Below are 19,172 nucleotides of genomic sequence, written 5' to 3'. Positions count from 1 at the left end.
GCATTGAGCTTTAGTATCTGAAGACTGGCCTGGGCTAGACATGGCCGTCTAGACGTGACACTGTTGGTTGGAGTTCAACTGGGATTGTCTGGAATATACCTTGCTCCTCCACATTGTCTGAGTGTCTAAACTTGGCTGCTGTATGTGGCTTGGCTTCCTCACAGTATGGGAGGCTCAGGGGAGCTGGACTACTTACATGGTAGCTCAGGACTTAAAATCCAGTGAGCAAAGGGAACTGAATAACCTTGGAAGGCATACAGCACTGCTTTTCTGGATTTTGCTGGTTATGAGTAAGTCCCTAAAGGTAGCTTATGTACAAGGAGAAGGGACAAAGACCCCCATCTCTAGGTGGAGGAGTTTTAAAGAATGTGAAGACATGCAACCTTGCAGTGAGGCACTGCAACCAGTCTTAATGACAGCCTGCTCTATTGAAAGGGAGTCTGGTACTTGCTTCCTGACATGGAGATCTAATAATTTCTTATGTATTTATCTATAAAACTTGCTTCCAACTTTGTCAATTAGAGATCCACACTAACTGGAATGTTGACAACATTCTTACAGATATCAGAAGTCTGCACAGAGCTACCAATGTACTTTTATAGCTTCTCAGTGATCCCAGTCTTTAAACGACATTTGGTGGATCTGGACAGAATGATAATTTTCTAGGGACAATTTCCAGTATATTGCTTGCCACTTGTTTCTAGGTGCGTCTTCTTAGTGCATTCTCTTTTCTTTTCAAAGAGAATTCCAACTTGCCTTCCCTTGGATAAGCAGCCAGATGTTCTCATTGAGCAGTGCTCTGACCAATCATATTTCACTTAGTGATCAAGTTGGTTGTTGAAGCTGGAAACTGCAGCAGAAAGTGACTGAGGAGAAAGCGGGGAAGTGATTGATGGGAGGCCAGACAGAGTAATGAAGATGTAAAAGAGGAAAATGAGCATAGGAAATTGCTCAGGGCGGGTGGTTTGGCCCTTATGATAGTTTCTGCAGCCTATTCTCTTATTTATAAAGCTCGTACATTTTGTAACTATGCAGCAATCCAAACTGACATAAAAACTCCCAATATCAGGTCTTGCCACAATGCAGGAGACGTGGGTTGGATCCCTGGGTTGGGAAGATCCCTTGTATTCTTGCCTGGAGAATTCGATGGACAGCAGAGCCTGGCGGGCTACAGTCCATAGGATCGCAAAGAATCGGACGGGACTGAATGACTAACACTTTCACTTGCACATATATCTACATCTTACCTGTGAGATCTGACATTACCAGCATGTTTCAAGTTGTAGGTTAAAATTTATTACTGATGAAACCTCTCAAATCTGATCACCAAGTCTTTCTTCACTCTACAAAGTTTTATTTATCTTTCTTAATGTCTTATTAAGTTGCTGTCATGCTGAGGGGAAGGGTTAATTCAACTTGTCCAATATTCAGCAAGACAGCCTTAGACGAAATTCACCCAGATTCAGAATGGTCCCTTTTATTTGCTCTCAGCATTCCTAAAGCATTGCAACAAATAAAAGGACTGCAATTTTTTTTTTTCCTGCCTCAGATATCCTCCAAATTTCCTGAGAACTGCAATTGCTGATTTTGAATCCCCAAGCACCCCAAATTTCGACTGCAAAACTTTCTTAGAGATTTAACAGGTTCCTGCCCACAGATAGACTGATAAATGACTTTGGAACCTTCGAGAAGGGGGTGGGAATGAAGGGGTAGGGGTGGCCGGAAGTCTGCCTGTGGCGCGGGCTGGACCGGGTACAGACTGAGCAATTCTGGGTGTAGAATCCACTGGACTACCGTGTGCCAAGACCAACCTCAGCCGATTATAGAGGTGGAACTCTGAGACTGATGGAATACTGCTGGGAGGTGGGTGCTAAAGGGATGACAAGGAGCCTCTGCTTCCACCACTTAGGAAACGAAATGCATTTTTGCCTCGTGGTTTTTTGTGTTGCTCTCTGTACCTGATTTGCTGGCCTGGTTTCCAAAAGGTCCCCGAGGTATGACAGAGAAGTCGGATCCCAGTCACACTTAGAGGCTGTAACTTTGAAGCCAAGTTTTTCCAATGGCAGAGGGTGCACCCCTTCTCTAACAGGGCAGGTCCTGCAGCGCGTGCCGCATGAGGTGACAGGAAATTCCTTTCTCTTCTGCCCACACGATGGTTAGACTCGGTGGCTAGGGAGGGGTTCGGGGGGCTGGCGGCTTCATTACTCGCACAGAGGTGATGAGAGAGGTAACCTCAGCCTGCAGCCCTGGGCACGTGAAGGGCCCACACGGGTCATGGAGAGGCTGGTGGGAAGGGCTTGGTCTGAGAAAGCACTGGACTTTCTCTAAGGGGCCGCTTTGCAACCAGCATCTTTGCTCTCGACCCTTACGGACGCCCAGTCTTACCAGTCTCCCCCGCTGCAGACTGCAGAAATGCAGTTTACGGGCATCTGCTGGCCCCGGGCTTCGGAGGGGAAGACGGCAGCCGCAGGTAGGGGCAGGGGAGAGCCGGGGAGGATGCCTTCCGCGCCAGAGGCTGCCCCTGGAGCAGCTCCTGGTTCCGGCTGCTGAATCCGCGCTGGAGCCCTCACAGCACGGCCTCCACGTAGGCACACGGCCCGGGCCCCCTGCACAGCTGAGCGGAGAGGCACCTGCCTGCCTTCTGACTCTCTGAGCCACTGTTTTTCCTCCTGCTTAAAAATTCCCATCACTGAAATTAGAAAATATTTTATGAGAAGTTTAATTTTTATTTTTCCCCCCAAATGGATTTACTTCTTGGTCTTTGTGCCTAATTCAGTATAGATATACTCTCTGTGTATTCCTGGACTTCAGTGGTGGCTCAGATGGTAAAGCGTCTGCCTACAGTGCGGGAGACCTGCGTTCGATCCCTGGGCCGGGAAGATTCGATCCTCTGGAGAAGGAAGTGGCAACCCACTCTAGAACTCTCGCCTGGAAAATCCCATGAATGGAGGAGCCTGCTGGACTACAGTCCATGGGGTTGCAAAGAGTCAGACAGGACTGAGTGACTTCAGTTTCTATACTCTCTGTAAATAAATATTCTTACTTGAAGAACTTTCAAATATATGTTTACCTTTTAAAATATAACAAAAACCCCAGATTTTTCTATTTAGGAATTTTTTATTTTTAAAGAAAGCACAGTGTTTGTTGATTTTTCTTTCTCTGGTAAACTGGAGTTTTATAGAGAATTCATATCCTGTGAACCTATAAATCATGTTTCTGAATGAATAAAATATAACAACTTTTTCTTCTCAAAAGTATTAATATGAAGAAACTGTAAGAAAGAGAGGTATACCTTTTGTTTAATGAAAGTTGTGAGACAATAAGTTATAATTGGTAGCCTTAATAAGAAATTTAACACTAGCTGCACCTATGGAATATGATTTGGAACTGTGTAGCTTTCCCAAGCCTACCAGATCAAAGTGTATTAGAAAAAAAATACAGTGTTTTCCACCATGTGTGGTCCTTGATGCCTATGTACCACTCTGGATTTTTGCGGACATAGCTAAGGAATGGACAGTTAACAAGTAAAGGAGGCACTCAGTGTTTGGGCCTGTGGAGAAACAGGAGAAAGCAAAACACTTTTTAATAGATTTGATTTTATAAGAAGAAAACAAGAATAGGGAAAGTACCACAGGTTAATTAAAACTAATGTCTAAGGCCCAGTGAAGAATGAGACATAACAAGATTTAAGGCTCCTGGAAAAAGATATGCTTTGTCTCAGGGTTGCTTCCCTGTGTTTCATGAAGTGCAGTGTCTCTTACTTTTGTGTGATCTAGATAACACAACAGAACTCTTTTATTTCCCTCATAACTTCCTCTTAACATTTATGATTTTCTGCATTTGAGGCCCCTCACTAGGCTATAAGATTGGAATGTAACTGTTAATTTTAGTTCGTTGTCTCTGTGAAATGCATTCGGCTATCCACACAATATTTCTCATTTCTTGTTCCTTCAGCTTGGTATATGCATAAAACACGCCATAGTGGAACTGCCGGTTAAATGCCAGCACGTTCATCTGTACCTGAGGAAGGAAAAAAAACGTGGACCATCAACTTATGTGGAACATTCTACGTTAATGAAATAATATGAAGCTACAGATCAGCTAGTGCTTGTTTGGTGCTTATCTGTATTTAAATAGACAGTTTCCAAATTGGGTCAAAGAAAGGAAAGCAGCAGGAAATTTAGCAAGTCTAGAGGGAGAGTGTCACTTTGCAGAGAAAGGCAGGCAACCAGCAGTTTAAGAAGTTAAGTTTGGAAAATTATAAGAGAAGCTCCAAATCTCAGTAGCACTGCTAGCGCTGACTCACCGATTCCTAGGAGGACGTCGTGTGTGTGTGTGTGTGTGTGTGTGTGTGTGTGTGTGTGTGTGAGTAACTTGGTAGTGGTACTGATTTGGCTTCTAGCTAGTGGGCTTCTCTCATTTACATAAGACCTTTCCTTGGCCACAATGGTTTACAATTTTCAAGTCATTTTTAGGCTGTTGAACTCCTTTTCAGGGCAATGTCATACAGGACTCTGGAATCTGGACCAGGTGACACTATGAGTTTCCTTAGAAACTTGACATATAGTTAAACTGTTTAAAGAAAATTAAAAAAAAAAATTATTTTAAACTAGGGTACAGTCTGAAATGGAACAATCCCTTTATTCTTTTCCATTTAGGGAAAAAAAGAGGTACCAAGTTCCTTACTCTGTTCTGAAAAACCTCAAGCAAAGCTGTCAGGAAGGGGAGGCTCCCCGCTGTCAGGAGCAGGCAGGCATTTTTCCTGCCAAGGGGGGGCCCTTTAACAGCGGTTTTTGCAGCAGAAGGGCAAGAGTGTGGGCTTTTAAAACATCCCCAATATATGTAACAACTTGCATTGTTTTCACTTCCTTCTAGAGAGCTGTTAGAAAATGCCTAGAGTAGGACTTATGGGAAGACTCTCATACTGCTTTCTGGAGCCAGTCTGACCCTAAAGTGTGGGTAAATTTCAGGCTTCTCTCTAAAACCAGTGGTTTTAGGGAAATGAATATAACACATCGTAAAAAATTCTCCAGATGTGGGGGGCCCCCCCATTGGGCTACCTGCCCAAAGTCCTCTTGTTGTCCGTTTTAGTAGCCCATCAACTGGCTACAAGATTAAAGTACTCTTCTGCCTTTTCAGGGAAACAGAATAATCTAGACTGGATGGATTTCCACGCAAATAGTTCCTAAGTGTTGTAACTACACAGGAGTGATCAACCCTCCTTGAAGAAGGGATGGGTTAGAGGGTGTGCCCTTAACAGAGTGTGCTCCATGACGGCTGTCAACACACAATCGTGAGGGCATCCTAACTTTGTTTCTCTGGGTAATTATGGACGAGCTACCTCACTTTCATATTCTTGCCTGGAGGGAGACTGCTGGTGGGCTACAGCCCAAGGGGCTGCACAGAATTGGGCACGACTGAAGCGACTTAGCACAGCACAGCTGGCTCACTCCCGGAACTTCACGATGAGCACATCTGTCTGGATGGGACAATCCCACAGGAAGCCATCATCTGTGAACCTCAGGGCCTTGACGCTCCAAGGCAGGGACACTAACTAAGACCTGTCCAAGCTACGGATGTGCCTAGTCAGTTGGCCTGGTCAACTATAAAGAAAACCCAAGGCATTAAAAAAAACCAAAAACTAAAACCCAGAGTATGAGAAAAAGGGTGTAAACGCTAGGAACACTTCCATTTCCACCATACCTCACGCTCATAAAACACATCCTCCAAAGTCTTTCCCCCACTGCTGTCACTTACAGCCTCAAACAAAGGCTTGTATACCTGAAAAGCAAAGGCAAGACATTATTTTTTAAACAAGTTTTCACGTTTTATAAGCATAAAAAATATATCTTTCCAGCAACATAAGAATTGCGCATCTATTTTAGAAAATCTATCCAGAAGGCCTGAATGTTTTTTGTAGGCTCTTTGGTCTCTTGAGGAAATAACAAAAAAATCCAAACAAGGAGAGGAGGGATGGAATTCCATTCTGTTGGCTTATTCAGGCCTACAAGGCGGGAGGAAACGCAATTCTACACTCTGCACACGGTTTGAGCTAATTTCCACATTTGTCTCTTAGGGCTGGTTAGACACATTATAGAGGCTAAATGAGTGCTCGTGGGTTAATCAATATGGCTTCACGGGTTTTGAGATGACAACTGATAAAACTCATATGGAAGGGGTGAAAACCGCGGAGAAGCTCACATTTTAGGATTATGCTCAAGAGACGTTACAAAGGTTCATGCATTGTTGGTTGGCTTATCTTTCCCTGGGGGCAAAAATCCATAGGCAAAGATGAGAGGGGTGTCATTCTGGTTCTGGAAAAGCTCCCTGGAGGGTCTGTGTGTTACTGTCTGCACGTCAGAAGGGAGGGTGCCAGGGGATGTGGTTATAACCTTGAGCTGAGAAGCTTCAGGCTGTCCAAGAGCAGCTGGGTGCCGCAGTAAGAGAGGGGGTGGCAGCCCTCTTTCCCGAATCCTGGCCACCAGCAGAGGGAGCACTATAAACAGTGTGACCATTCCTCCCCTGTCCTTCTGGGGACATTCTGTACCTAGCACTGGTTGTCCAGTGGGCACTTGAAAGGGCGGCTGGGGCAGGCTCTCTCACATAACTCTGACATGAGCTCACATTTCCACTGTACCAGTCCCTTGGGGAATTTGCTCTATCAAGCACTTAAAAAAAAAAAAAAGGCTCAAATGACCATCCCCTGGAGATTTAAACAAGTACTTGCTTGGCAGGAATCTTAAAAAACACACTAGCTTGGGTTAGAAACTCGATGTATTTCTTTGGGAGAGACATCATAGCAAGAGATACTGCCTTCTAGCCTATAAACATTATAACCGCGTTAGATAAAGTGTAAATGTGATGTGTGGACTTCCAAAGCATGCGAGAGGAAAGCACGCAAGACATTCCAGGATAAGCACGCACTCCGTAACTGTCCGCCACCCTCTTCATCTGCTCGAAGTCCTCGGCCTGGGCCAGCAGGCGCAGCCCCTCGGGGTGGAGCTTGCCGCAGGTCGGGTAGAGGGTCTCCCGGTCCTCTTTGCTCAGCTCGGTGCCAAAGGAGTTCAGAGTGATGATAAACGCACGCCGGTCAGCCTCAAACTGAATTTGCAAGACATCAGAGTCAACGACATTGAACCACCTACTAAATGCTCTAGACAAATTCATTTTCAAAACGATCTGCTTTCTTTCCAATCTATGGCTAATTATAATACGGACATGTGTTATTAACGCTCGCACAGTCTCTTCCTGCCACAGAGCAGCAATGCTGGCCAGAGAAGGAGCTGCTCACAGCCCAGGCAGCCAGGGCATCCCACTCACTGCAGCTCCCAGGCTCCCTGTCATCAGTTACTCACGCGTTCCTCTCCTGTAGGCTCCTAGAGTCCCAAATGCCCCTTCCATAAAAATCAGAATAAGACCTACTTGCTGGGATCCATTCAGAGATAGGACAAGCTAATGTACACAGAAGGTCCTGGCAAAGTGTTTAGAACAAAAAAGTGCATGTCATACCAGTTAACATCCCTTTCTGAATGCTGACATGAGTTCAGTTCAGTCACTCAGGCATGTCCGACTCTTTGTGACCCCATGGACTGCAGCACGCCAGGCCTTCCTGTCCATCACCAACTCCCGGAGTTTACCCAAACCCACGTCCATCAAGTTGGTGATGCCATCCAACCATCTCATCCTCTGTCGTCCCCTTCTCCTCCTGCCCTCAATCTTTCCCAGAATCAGGGTTTTTCCAATGAGTCAGCTCTTCGCATGAGGTGGCCAAAGTGTTGGAGTTTCAGCTTCATCATCAGTCCTTCCAATGAACACCCAGGACTGATCTCCTTTAGGATGGACTGGTTGGATCTCCTTGCAGTCCAAGGGACTCTCAAGAGTCTTCTCCAACACCACAGTTCAAAAGCATCAATTCTTCTGTGCTCAGCTTTCTTTAGAGTCCAACTCTCACATCCATACATGACCACTAGAAAACCATAGCCTTGACTAGCCAGACCTTTGTTAACAAAGGACTGTCTCTGCTTTTTAATATGCTGTCTAGGTTGGTCATAACTTAAAACAAACCGAGCTACTTACCATTTGTTTGTACTTCCCTGGTATTGGTTTTCTTCTTTCAAGTCCTAGGGTAGATATCAATAAATCTAAGCCTGTTGCTAAGGATCATGGGACTTGGCACAAGTGACTTTGCTCTCCGGACCTGTTTCCTTATTTGTAAATGGTGAGGTCTGACCACACGCTCTCTCAGGAGGGGTCAGTCTACCCCAACCTGTCTCCTCTGTCTGAGCCCTACTAGACACTGAGCTCCCAGCCCCACGTCCCGCCTCTCTGTTTCATCTAACCACCAAATCCTTCTTGAAATCGCCTTCTATTTCTCCATACTCCTGATGGTTCTGCTTCTACCCATGCTGACCGTTCCATCTCAGTCTGTCCCCCACAGCTACCTCCTCTGCCCACCAGGGGAATCTGCCATGATGACCTTGGGCTAAGAAGACCTTCTCCATCTACCGAAAGCAACCTGTGCTTACCACATTATTTTAAAATCTCTGCATGCGCCTTTCATCCCACTGCACTCTAAAATCTTTGAGGGGTCATGTCTGTCTTGTTCATTTTTTAATATCTAGTGCCTGACACAGGAGGATCTTAAATGTTTACCAACTCCAACAGAATGGTCCACAGTCCTACCACTCTAAAATTCTCTAATATTCTCTACCATGTTGCTACCCTAGGTGTGTTTCAAGGATTCATAGCTTTGATCTCACTGGGAAGCTGGTTAGAAGTTTAGAGTCTTAGACTGCAGTCCAGACCTAGTGAACTAGACTCCGCTTTTGAAATGAGATCCCAAGCATGCTCCTATGCATCAGAGCTGAAATGAATTGCTCTACAGTATTATTTATTTTTACTAATTAACCAATAGCAAATCCAGACTTATAACAGATCTTACTGGAACTGTTTTGTTAGAACAGGTGTTTCCTATCAGTAGAGCGAGAGTTGGTTTCTTCTGTTTCTTTTGATTGCTCTCATGGAAATTATGGGTGCGTCAGAAGCAAGGAGAAGCCTTATATGGAAGCAAAGGCAGCTGCCTCTGGCTACTGAATATAACCAAACCTGTCAGTAATCTTAGGCCTTCCAGGGACAAGAAAAGAAACGCAAGAGGGAGATTTCATGGCAATAAGAAACCCTGAAAATAACCAACAGGGCAGGCGGAGAGACAGTGGAGTTCATCGTCCCAGATGCTCTTCAGTGTCCTTTCTAGCGCCAAAATGTTAGAATCACAAGGAGAGAAATGGGCCGGGGTGGGGAGCAGTGCAGGCACCAAGGCGGAGGAAGAAGTCGCGCGGGCAGAGCATGAGGTCGCGGGGGAGCGGCCAAAGCTCCAGGTCCCAGACGCAGCCGCAGAGGCGGCAGGGACGGGTGGCTGGGAGGGAACGGAGAGGCTTCCCAAGCCTCGGCAAGAAGAGAGGACTTCGACAGACGCCACTACTTATCTGCACACGCCGCTCACTTTCCACCTTCTGGTCCTTGTTAGCGCTTGTCCTACGGAGCACACACGCCATCTCATAATGCTCCAGGTTGAAATTCTACCTGCCTTTAAGGATCTCCTCAAATACAATCTTTTTCGTCTGAAGCCTTTCTTCTCTCTAACCGGATACGATTTCCTTTGGCGCCTTATTATATTTTAATTTCCCTTTTATTATAAGTGTCTATCTACCGCTTTCTTCTAGCCTAGAGGCCGTGTGTGTGTTTGTGTGTGTATTCCCTTCGTGAAAAGAGCTATAATTTTTGAATCGTAAAGAGGCCACCCTGTCTCTGACCGTCCCTAAGCAGACACTTTGCCATGACACCTGATGACGGAGGCGTGTAGCTGGGGTGGTGTTGGTTTCCCGGAAGCCCTATATCACCTGCCAGGGCAACCAGCCTGTGTGGCCCAGCGTACCCTAAACATCCTGTCTTTCCTTTCCCTGCAGATACTCAGGCATTGTAAACCCATAACGTATTTTCCATTGCTGTTGCCAAAGATAGCTGTGCACTGTTGACAGATTCAAAACCCGTGTTCGTTGCTTATGACAGAGTTGGGCTGATCAGTTGAAAATTCTTGCCAGTTCCTTACAGGAGGAAGGGTCTCCCTAGTGGGAGCAGCGGATAGAGGGGTCGATGGCAGAGGAAGAGAGTGAAGTGAACCAGCCCCTCCTTATCAGCATGTGTCCTGGCCCAGGGAGGTGAAACAAACATACTCTGTGCTTATTTTCACGGCCTCATTAACCGTGCAGATCATCGGAAAAGCAGGAACGAGGCAAACAGTCCACTGCAGCACATTTGCCTGGGACGTAAGTCAATTTCTTTTTTTAAATATGAAGCCACAATCTTGTAATTAGGTCACATTTTCACCTGCAATCCTAGGTTTATTCCCTCTTCCACTATATTCAATCTTTTGAAGTCTCTTATCAAATAAGATCAGATGAGAATATATACGGAAGAACTTCAAAATTCTAAGGGCTCTATGGTTGTGCAAACAAAACGGGAAGTAATTACATGACCTGGGATATTGACAAAAAACTGACACACCTTTTCTGATCATATCATTAGACATGTAATAATTGCACACCATGTGTAACTGATATTTTTACTTAAGCATATAAAGTTAAATGGATTTTTATGTTTAACACTGCTTGAAAAAAAATCCAATAAGGTAGTATCTTGGGTATCGGGAAAGGACAAAGAGAACACAGGGTATATAGTATTTTGACCAAATCCTCCTGGCGATAAGTATTCTTCTAATACTGTACTGTCCTTTTCACGTTACCAAGGATGACAAAGACGAAATTCTTATTTGCTTCTGGTTTTTAGAGCATGGGGAGTGTGATCTTGCTTAAGAATGAGCACTTAGCGTCATATGGAAGGGCTGCAGGTGAATTTGATGTAAAGGTGATCTAGCGCGGCAGATAAACACATCAGAACTGGAGCCAGATAAGCCGTGTTCAAATCCTGGCAGCTGTTTGACGTCAGGCAACTTACTAGCCTTCTCTGCGCCTCAGTGTCCCCTCTGAAAGAGAGGTCCTAAGCTACACATCTCAATGTGCTCTTTTGAAGTCCTAGTGAATTCGTATATATAAAGCACCTAGGACAGTAGCTGGTATACAATAAATGTTAGCTATTAATACTGCCATTGTATACCTCTGTAAGGCTATTTTTTTTCTTTTTTATTAAATGAAAGATTATTCTATAGCACTTTACGATTTTTGTGTCACATTTCATAAAATCCCATAATAACCCTTCCTTTCCCCCATTCTGCCCCTCCCACTAATTTGTCCTCTTTATCCACCAGTCTGCTTCTTTTCTTGTTTTATTCACTGGTTTGTTTTATTTTTTAGATTCCACATATAAGATAACACACAGTACTTTGTCTTATTTCACTTAACATGCTGCTGCTGCTGCTGCTGCTGCTAATTTGCTTCAGTCGTATCCGACTCTGTGTGACCCCACAGACAGCAGTCCACCAGGCTCCCCTGTTCCTGGGATTCTCCAGGCAAGAACGCTGGGGTGGGTTGCCATTTCCTTCTCCATCACTTAACTTAATGCCCTCCAGATTCATCCAAATTGCTGCAAATGGCGAGATTTCATCCTTTTTCATGGCTGAGTAGTATTCCGTTGTATATATCTACTACACCTTCTTTACCTTTTCATCTGTTGATGGACATTTAGGTTGCGTCCATTCCCTGGAAATTGTAAATAATGCGACTATCCACACTGGTGTGTATGTATCTTTCCAAATTAGTATCTTTGCTTTTTTTAGATGTGTATCCAGGAGTGGAACTGCTGGGTCACGTGGTAGTTCTAGTTTCATTTTTTTTTTTTTTTTGAGAAACCCCATACCATTTTCCACATGGAGAAGGCAATGGCACCCACTCCAGTACTCTTGCCTGGAAAATCCCATGGACGGAGACACCTGGTGGGCTGCAGTCCATGGGGTCGCTAAGAGTCGGGCACGACTGAGCGACTTCACTTTCACTTTTCACTCTCCTGCATTGGAGAAGGAAATGGCAACCCACTCCAGTGTTCTTGCCTGGAGAATCCCAGGGACGGCGGAGCCTGGTGGGCTGCCGTCTATGGGGTCGCACAGAGTCGGACACGACTGAAGTGGCTTAGCAGCAGCAGCCTCAGCAGCAGCAGCAGCAGACCATTTTCCACAGCGGCTGCACCTATTTATGTTCCTAATTACAGTGGCGACGATTTCCTTTTCTTCACATCCCTGCCAATATTTGTTGTTTATATTCTTTTTGGTGATAGTCATTTTGACAGATGTGAAGGTTATTAATCTTAACATAACTCTTTCCCACATATTATTTGGTAGGTACAAAGTATGTGAATCATTGCTAAGCCACAGGAATTATGCCAGGTAGAATCTATACTTTGAGCCATAGATAATGTGGCTTTTTATAAAGTGGCTAGTAGGTAAATTTATGAAAAGAAAGTGAGGTGCTTCAGAGGGTCACTAGGCTGCTTGTATTATGTGCTCAGCATGTCTGGAACTCACTTTCTGACAACTGGCATGTCTTGAAAAAATATCTTTTGATGCCCACTGCCTATGTAATACAGATAGAGATAAAAAATATTTTTGGAGTCCTCCAAAGAGTTCTCACTTTGAGGACTGCTTTGACTTTAAATTTTCAACAGTCTCTTTAACTGTAAAGGTTTAATAATTAGATCTTTGAGGGGAGTTACTCTTATCAGGGGGCTTCCCAGGTGGTTCTAGTGGTAAAGAATGTGAACTGCTAGTGCAGGAGATGTAAGGGATGTGCTTTGATTCCTGGGTCAGGAAGATCCCCTGGAGGAGGGCACGATAACCCACTCCAGTATCCTCGCCTGGAGAACTGCATGCACAGAGGAGCCTGGTGGGCTCCGTCCACGGGGTCGCAGAGTTGGACAGGACTGGAGCAACTATGAGCACACACACTTTTATCAAATGCAGTGTCAGAACATTAGGTTAGAATGCGTGCAGATGAAGCTATTTCGGCTTTTTCTCTTCTTCTGCAATGAGTAGTTCTTATCAGGCTTTTCTTGAAATCAGAAGTCATTCAAATATGTAAATGTTAATACCCACCCAGTCCTGAGGGTTCATTGGAAGGACTGATGCTGAAGCTGAAACTCCAATACTTTGGCCACCTGATGCGAAGAACTGACTCATTTGAAAAGACCCTGATAGTAGGAAAGGTTGAAAGTGGGAGGAGAAGGGGACGACAGAGGATGAGATGGTTGGATGGCATCACCGACTCGATGGACATGAGTTTGAGTAAACTCCAGGAGTTGGTGATGGACAGGGATGCCTGGCATGCTGGTTGCAAAGAGTCAGACACGACTGAGAGACTGAACTGAACCCATCAATGAAGCCAGTATAACTGATAATCTAATGATTAAGGATATTCTTTAGACAAAACTTCTTTGCATAGGGCAAAGCAAGAGCTTTCTAAGCCCAGTAAGTTTTATTTTGTTTTGTTTTTTGGCCGTGCCATGTGGCTTCAAGGATTCTTAGTTCCCCAACCAGGGATTGAACCTGTGCTCTCGGCAGTGAAAGCGAAGAATCCTTGCACTGGACCACTGGGGAATACTTTTTTTTTTTAAAGATCCGAGTGAAATAGTAAGTCAGCAAGAGAGCTCCAGGTAAAACAGTGCAAACCGCCCAGAATTCCCCTCCCATCCCTTATCTCTGGCCTGAGTCTCCCGTGTGTTTGCAGACTGACATTTGCAAGCAAGAGGGCCTCTGGGCACAGATGAAAGCTGTGATGATGAAGAGGAATTAACATCAGTTAGAGAGGTGGGCGCCGACGGTGGCATCTGCCATGCTGTGAGGAGTAAGTGAGCATGCCAACTGTGAATCACCACCGCTGGTCTTTCTGCAGTGGTGCTCTAGGGTTGCTCGTGGAGGCTTTTATTTTAGGACTTACATGAGAAGCGCCACCCACAGTGGGTTTTGCTGACAAGTTGTGGGGGTTCCCAACAGGCCCGATATTGGGAGGGAACTTGTTATGGGTACCTATAGTCCACCAGTTGTCCAAACCATACTAAATTTTTAACGAATTATAATCTGCTTCCTTCATACTATATCCAAGTAAATCATGATCAAACTTCTATACACATTATTCTTTTTTAATTCCCAAATAGCTCTTCTCTGTAGAAAACTAGGAAAATACCACTGTTATTTGAAGACATCAAATGATACATTTAATAAAATATACTGCTATTTTATTTCTAGATAAAAGAACTTCTGAGAATTAAAAAAAAAGGCAGGATTATATAAATAAAAAGCGTGTAAGCCTTTGGCATAAAAAAGTCAAGGTCTCTTTCTTACCTCCAGAATGGGACACATGACTTCCGCTGTGACATCACCGTGATTCTTACAGAATTTATAGAATGCCTCGATGTAGGACTTAAAAAGAAAAACACAAAACAATAAAATGAACATATTTTCCTTTTGGAAATTTCTAGATCAGCTTTTCAAGACTTATTAAACTCTTTAATGAAAATTGAATTACTTCTCCCATAGGGAGATATTTTATAATATACTTGATGGAAACTTTCACCATGCAGTACAATGCACAGCCTAAAAAGCAAAACTCTGTAAAAGAACAAAATTGAACTTATCATAGCTTGAAATAACTTCCCAAGCACTTTTTTGCATGGCTCTTGGATTATTTCACAGTCAATTCTCACCATTCTAACAAGACTATGAAACTCTCTTATGAGCTCAGCAAATAAGTCCAGAATGGGCCCTATGAAAAGCGAAAGTCCTAGTGCTCGGGAGACACATTTGGGATGGCGCTGAGCGTGGACGACGCACGGGGAAGGCCGAGTCTAGGCTGTAGAGTCAGGCAGTCTGCGTCTGAGTCTCAGCTCTATTTCCCACTGGCTCGCTGACTTCTACCAGCTAAATTTACCTCTCCATGCTTCTGTTTTCTCATCTGGGAGCCGGGACAGCACGTAGTTTTGTTGAGTGGATTAAATGAGCTAATGCCTAGAAATGCTTAAAACAGTGGCTTCTGTTAGCTGTATCTCAGGGATGCCTCCTCTAAGCCCATAAGTCTCTTTATAAAAAGGAAACTGCCACAATGCAGTGCCTTGGAGGGGTTTCATATGCCTCAGCATAAGAAGCTAGACAGAGGGCATATCCATTCAGTTGCTCTGTGAGAGTGTCTAAAGATGCTGGGGTTGCATGGGTGAAAATGGATAGCCCCTTTGACTCAGCCCCTATCACACAGGGCGTCTCAGAGGGTGGCAGCACGGTCCAGACAGAGGGCCACACTGCACAAGGTGGTGCCTGTGGGGTCGTGTCCACAGGTTGGCCATCCTGGGGTGCTGCACACTGTCAGTAAATTAAAACTGTGTGGGCAGGTTCACTGTGAAATTCACGGACTCTAACAGGGCTGAGGACAGAATGAAACCTACATAACACAGGGGTCGCTGTGCGCACTGCTGCTCTGGAAATGGATTGGCGTTGTTCACCCCACTCGTTTATCTACCTATCCGTCCATCCGTCCATCCAGGTGACACCTTTTATGTGCCAGGTGCCATGTAAGAGCTAAGGATACAGAGAGGAATGGGATCATCTCAAGAATCTTGCTGGATGGGAGAACTTGACATACGTGTATTCAACTAGAGGACAAGTCAGGACTAAAAAGAGATTTGTTCCCATTATGCCTAACCTCATAATTCAGAAGTTGGCTAGCAAGAGCTAGTGCTAGCGTTAAGTTGCTTTCAGTCATGTCTGACTCTGTGCGACCCCATGGACTGTAGCCCGCCAGGCTCCTCTGTTCATGGGATTCTCCAGGCAAGAATACCGGAGTGGGTTGCCATTTCCTTCTCCAGGGGATCTTCCCGACCCAGGAATCGAACCCACGTCTCTTATGTGTACTGCATTGGCAGGTGGGTTCTTGACCACCAGCACCACCTGGGAAGCCAATACCAAACAGCCGAGCCGATCGTTGGTCAATAGAGTAAAAGTATTAGTCACCCAGTCGTGTCCTATTCTTTGCAACCCAGGCAAGAATAATGGAGTGGGTTGCCATTTACTTCTCCACGGGATCTTCCTGACCCAGGGATGGAACCTGGGTCTCCTGCTTTGCAGGCGAATTCTCTACCTGCTGAGCTGCTAGCAAGTAAGTGACATCTAATGAAGAACTCTGGTTACAATGTATTATGTAACAAAGAACATCACATTTGGGGAAGCAGTTACCTTGTATAGTTTATTACGCAGGATTTCAATATTCAGTTCATCTAGAGCATTTTCAGATGTACAGTCTTGAAAGAATGGAGCTGAAAGCAGAAATTATCATACAAAGTAAATCAAAATAGGATTTTTAAATTGTAGAAAATGTTTCGTGAATGTACCACCCTCTGCTCACCCCTAACTAGGAGACTGTACAGTGATGGGCACTTGATAGCCTCAGTGAAGCTAACAATGACGGTGACGGGGGAGTGATTACTGAGGAAGCGCTTGCTCTGTGCCAGCCGTCAGTAAATACTGGATACACTTAAACATATTCAGTCCTCACAACCTTGAACTACTCACTTTATGGTTTCCGTTTTTGAAGCCCCTCCCCACATCAGCCAGCCGTATTCACCATTTGCAACCTTACTATGTACAAGTATGGAGCTGTATTAAAACTGTCCTAGTTTTTAAAACTCTTTGATAGGAAGAGAGTATTGTTTTCAGAATGAGGAAACTGGAGTGAAATGAATTGTCCCAAGTCCCTTGGTTGGGGGCGACAGGACCTGGTTTCATGCCTGTGGACCTGGGTTTTCAGACTCACCGTCTTTCAGCCATGCTATGCTCCTGGAGCAACCGACACTTAATAATGATGCAATTACTTTTCTTTTTAAAGTTTGTTCTAAATGGCAACTATTATGATGAATGATCAACAGTGAACTGCTATTATCTAGGTTTCCTGACAATGAAGATATAAAATGATTCCTTCAGCATTTTAAATGCTGCAACTATTGTCAGTGCCAAAGTATGATGACATTAACATTTATTTTATTACTGCTTCAGGTCATTTGACAGGCATTCCTGAGCATCTCAGAAAAAATGGCATTCCCAAACTTCTTAAAACAAAGTGTTTTCCAGACACACCCTTATGCAGACAGAAATTTAAAGTGAAAAGGTAAGGAACAAATCACCTAAAACCCAGCTGGAAAAATTTTTTTTTTAATTACAAGTTTTATCATTCTTTGCTGTGATCAGGAGTGAAGCCCATGGGTTTGGAGGCTGGAAGATGAGGCCTGGCCCTTCTCGGCTACCAATGCATGGGATCTGGGGCGGTATTACACCACTCATCTTGATCTGAAAAAGGAGGGAGCTGGACCAGATGATCCTGCAATGTCCCCTCCCCTTCGAGGAATCTGTACAGTATGGCGCTGTGTTCATGGAGACAGCTGTGACTCGCAACTGCATTTTCTAATAGTGTGATAACACACACAAGCAGCTGCACGATTACTTATGCATCGTACCCAACGGTGTCTCGACCAGAATGGCATTGAAGAGGTCAGAAGGTGTCTCCGCAATGTTGACTGCTTCCATTTCCGTGAAATGGCCCAGGGGGTGGCACTTCACCAGAATGTCCTTCACGGGTTTGTTGTGCAGCGCGCCGTTCATCAGGAGAATCACATTGTCTATCATGTAACTGCACCTGGTGTGGAAGGAAGACTCGGTCGTTAGGAAAACGATGAGGATAAGAAGCTTCCCGCAGCTTAGATGAAAGCAACACACACCGCTCAGCCACATACTCGTTCACGAAGGAAGTTAGATCTCCTTTTATTTTAAACTCTGGTGTATGAGCGATGTGGCTGGGGTAAAATACACGACTCCCAGAGGGAACTGTAGTTTGAAAAACCATATTCATAGTTATAATAATTGACCGGTGGAACCACCTAAAAGATGACCCTACACACTAATTGTTATATGTGGAGGGTGGGGATGGGGGCAGAGAGCCACGAGGGTGTAAAATTGCTTGATTTCTCATGGTGGACTACGGATCGACAAAGCTGAGAAACAGAACTGAAGGGTTTCTTTCTACTTTAAAAACTGACTTTTGAAATCTGTGATGAAGCCCCATCTCTGAGGATTCAAAGTTTTAAGTATTTAAAATAAAAAGGAATAAAATTAAAATATTCATTTTAAAATTAAAATGCTTTATTTATTAAAAATTAGACTGTTCCGGTCTTTTTCTCTTATGAGAGAGTGAACTTTCTAGCTTCTTCCCCCTCCCAGAACTCCAAGCGTCCGTAGATTCACACTTAATGTGATTTCTTCCTTCAATACAAAGCCCTATATTCCAAGGATGTTCCAAACAATGAGGTTGAGAAGTAAGAGAGACACAGTCGCCTCCTTTGTAGCGAACATAGCTTAAGGGAGGTACTGGATAAGAACCCACTGGGATGCCCTGTTCAGCACACCGGCTGCGTAGAGATTGTGGGGTGGTGTGCAGCTTCAGAGCCGAGCGTTTAAACCCGTCTGGGATCAGACTGATGACATGGTTGGATGGCATCACTGACTCCATGGACATGAGTTTGGGTAAACTCTGGGAGCTGGTGATGGACAGGGAGGCCTGGCGTGCTGCAGTCCATGGGGGAGAGTCAGACACGACTGAGCGACTGAACTGAACTGAACTGGGATCAGACTTCCTAGGGAGTGGCTTCAGGCTGCAGCTTGCAGAATGAGCAAGAGCTGTCCAAGCAAAAGCGGCTGGGAAGGGGTTGAAAGAGTGCTTCCAGGCAGAAGGGAGAACACGTGGAAGGCCCCAGAGGCAGACAGCCAGGAACAAGGACATCCTTTTGCCTGAGGCTGAGTGCTGAAGGTGGGGCCCAGACTGAACAGGCGGGGTCCTGAAGGACAAGATGAGGAATTTAGATCGAGGGCCCTGGGAGATGCTGAGTGCCTTTAAGGACAGGAGAGAATTATGATCTACATAGACAGGACAGGCATTAAAACAGAAGAGGGAGGCACACTTCAGTAAAATGCTTTTCAAAAGTTATACTGCATTTTTATTTAATTATGATAATCACACTGTGATGATAATAGGTTCTATTATTAGTGAAATTTTACAGACGAGCAACTAGAGGCCCAGACAGGTAAAAAATCTCAGCCATGATGACACAGCTAACAGATGAGAGAGCCATGCGTC

The 19,172-nt window shown here is 44.7% G+C and overlaps 1 protein-coding gene and 1 long non-coding RNA gene across 2 annotated transcripts in view; one reads left to right on the top strand and one right to left on the bottom strand.

Annotated features, from left to right (window-relative positions):
* The window catches only part of ATP6V0D2 (ATPase H+ transporting V0 subunit d2), a 55,314-nt gene continuing 39,239 nt past the window's right edge, over positions 3,098–19,172 (bottom strand). Inside the window, exons 3-8 of the mRNA XM_005689266.3 lie at positions 17,500–17,678; positions 16,226–16,305; positions 14,345–14,422; positions 6,925–7,101; positions 5,704–5,781; positions 3,098–4,020 (exon numbers count right to left, since the gene is read on the bottom strand). Coding sequence (XP_005689323.1) covers positions 3,859–4,020; positions 5,704–5,781; positions 6,925–7,101; positions 14,345–14,422; positions 16,226–16,305; positions 17,500–17,678 — 754 coding nt within the window. The 3' untranslated portion in view covers positions 3,098–3,858. The remainder of the gene's footprint in view (positions 4,021–5,703; positions 5,782–6,924; positions 7,102–14,344; positions 14,423–16,225; positions 16,306–17,499; positions 17,679–19,172) is intronic.
* Positions 8,955–17,487, top strand: LOC108637508. Its single transcript, XR_001919117.1, has 3 exons — positions 8,955–10,325; positions 17,042–17,153; positions 17,234–17,487. It is a non-coding gene; the product is annotated as an uncharacterized LOC108637508 (long non-coding RNA).

This window comes from Capra hircus, chromosome 14 (assembly GCF_001704415.2).
Source record: "Capra hircus breed San Clemente chromosome 14, ASM170441v1, whole genome shotgun sequence".
NCBI lineage: Eukaryota > Metazoa > Chordata > Mammalia > Artiodactyla > Bovidae > Capra > Capra hircus.
The sequence above is the reverse complement of the archived record's forward strand: the minus strand, read 5'-3'. Positions and strand labels throughout refer to the sequence as shown.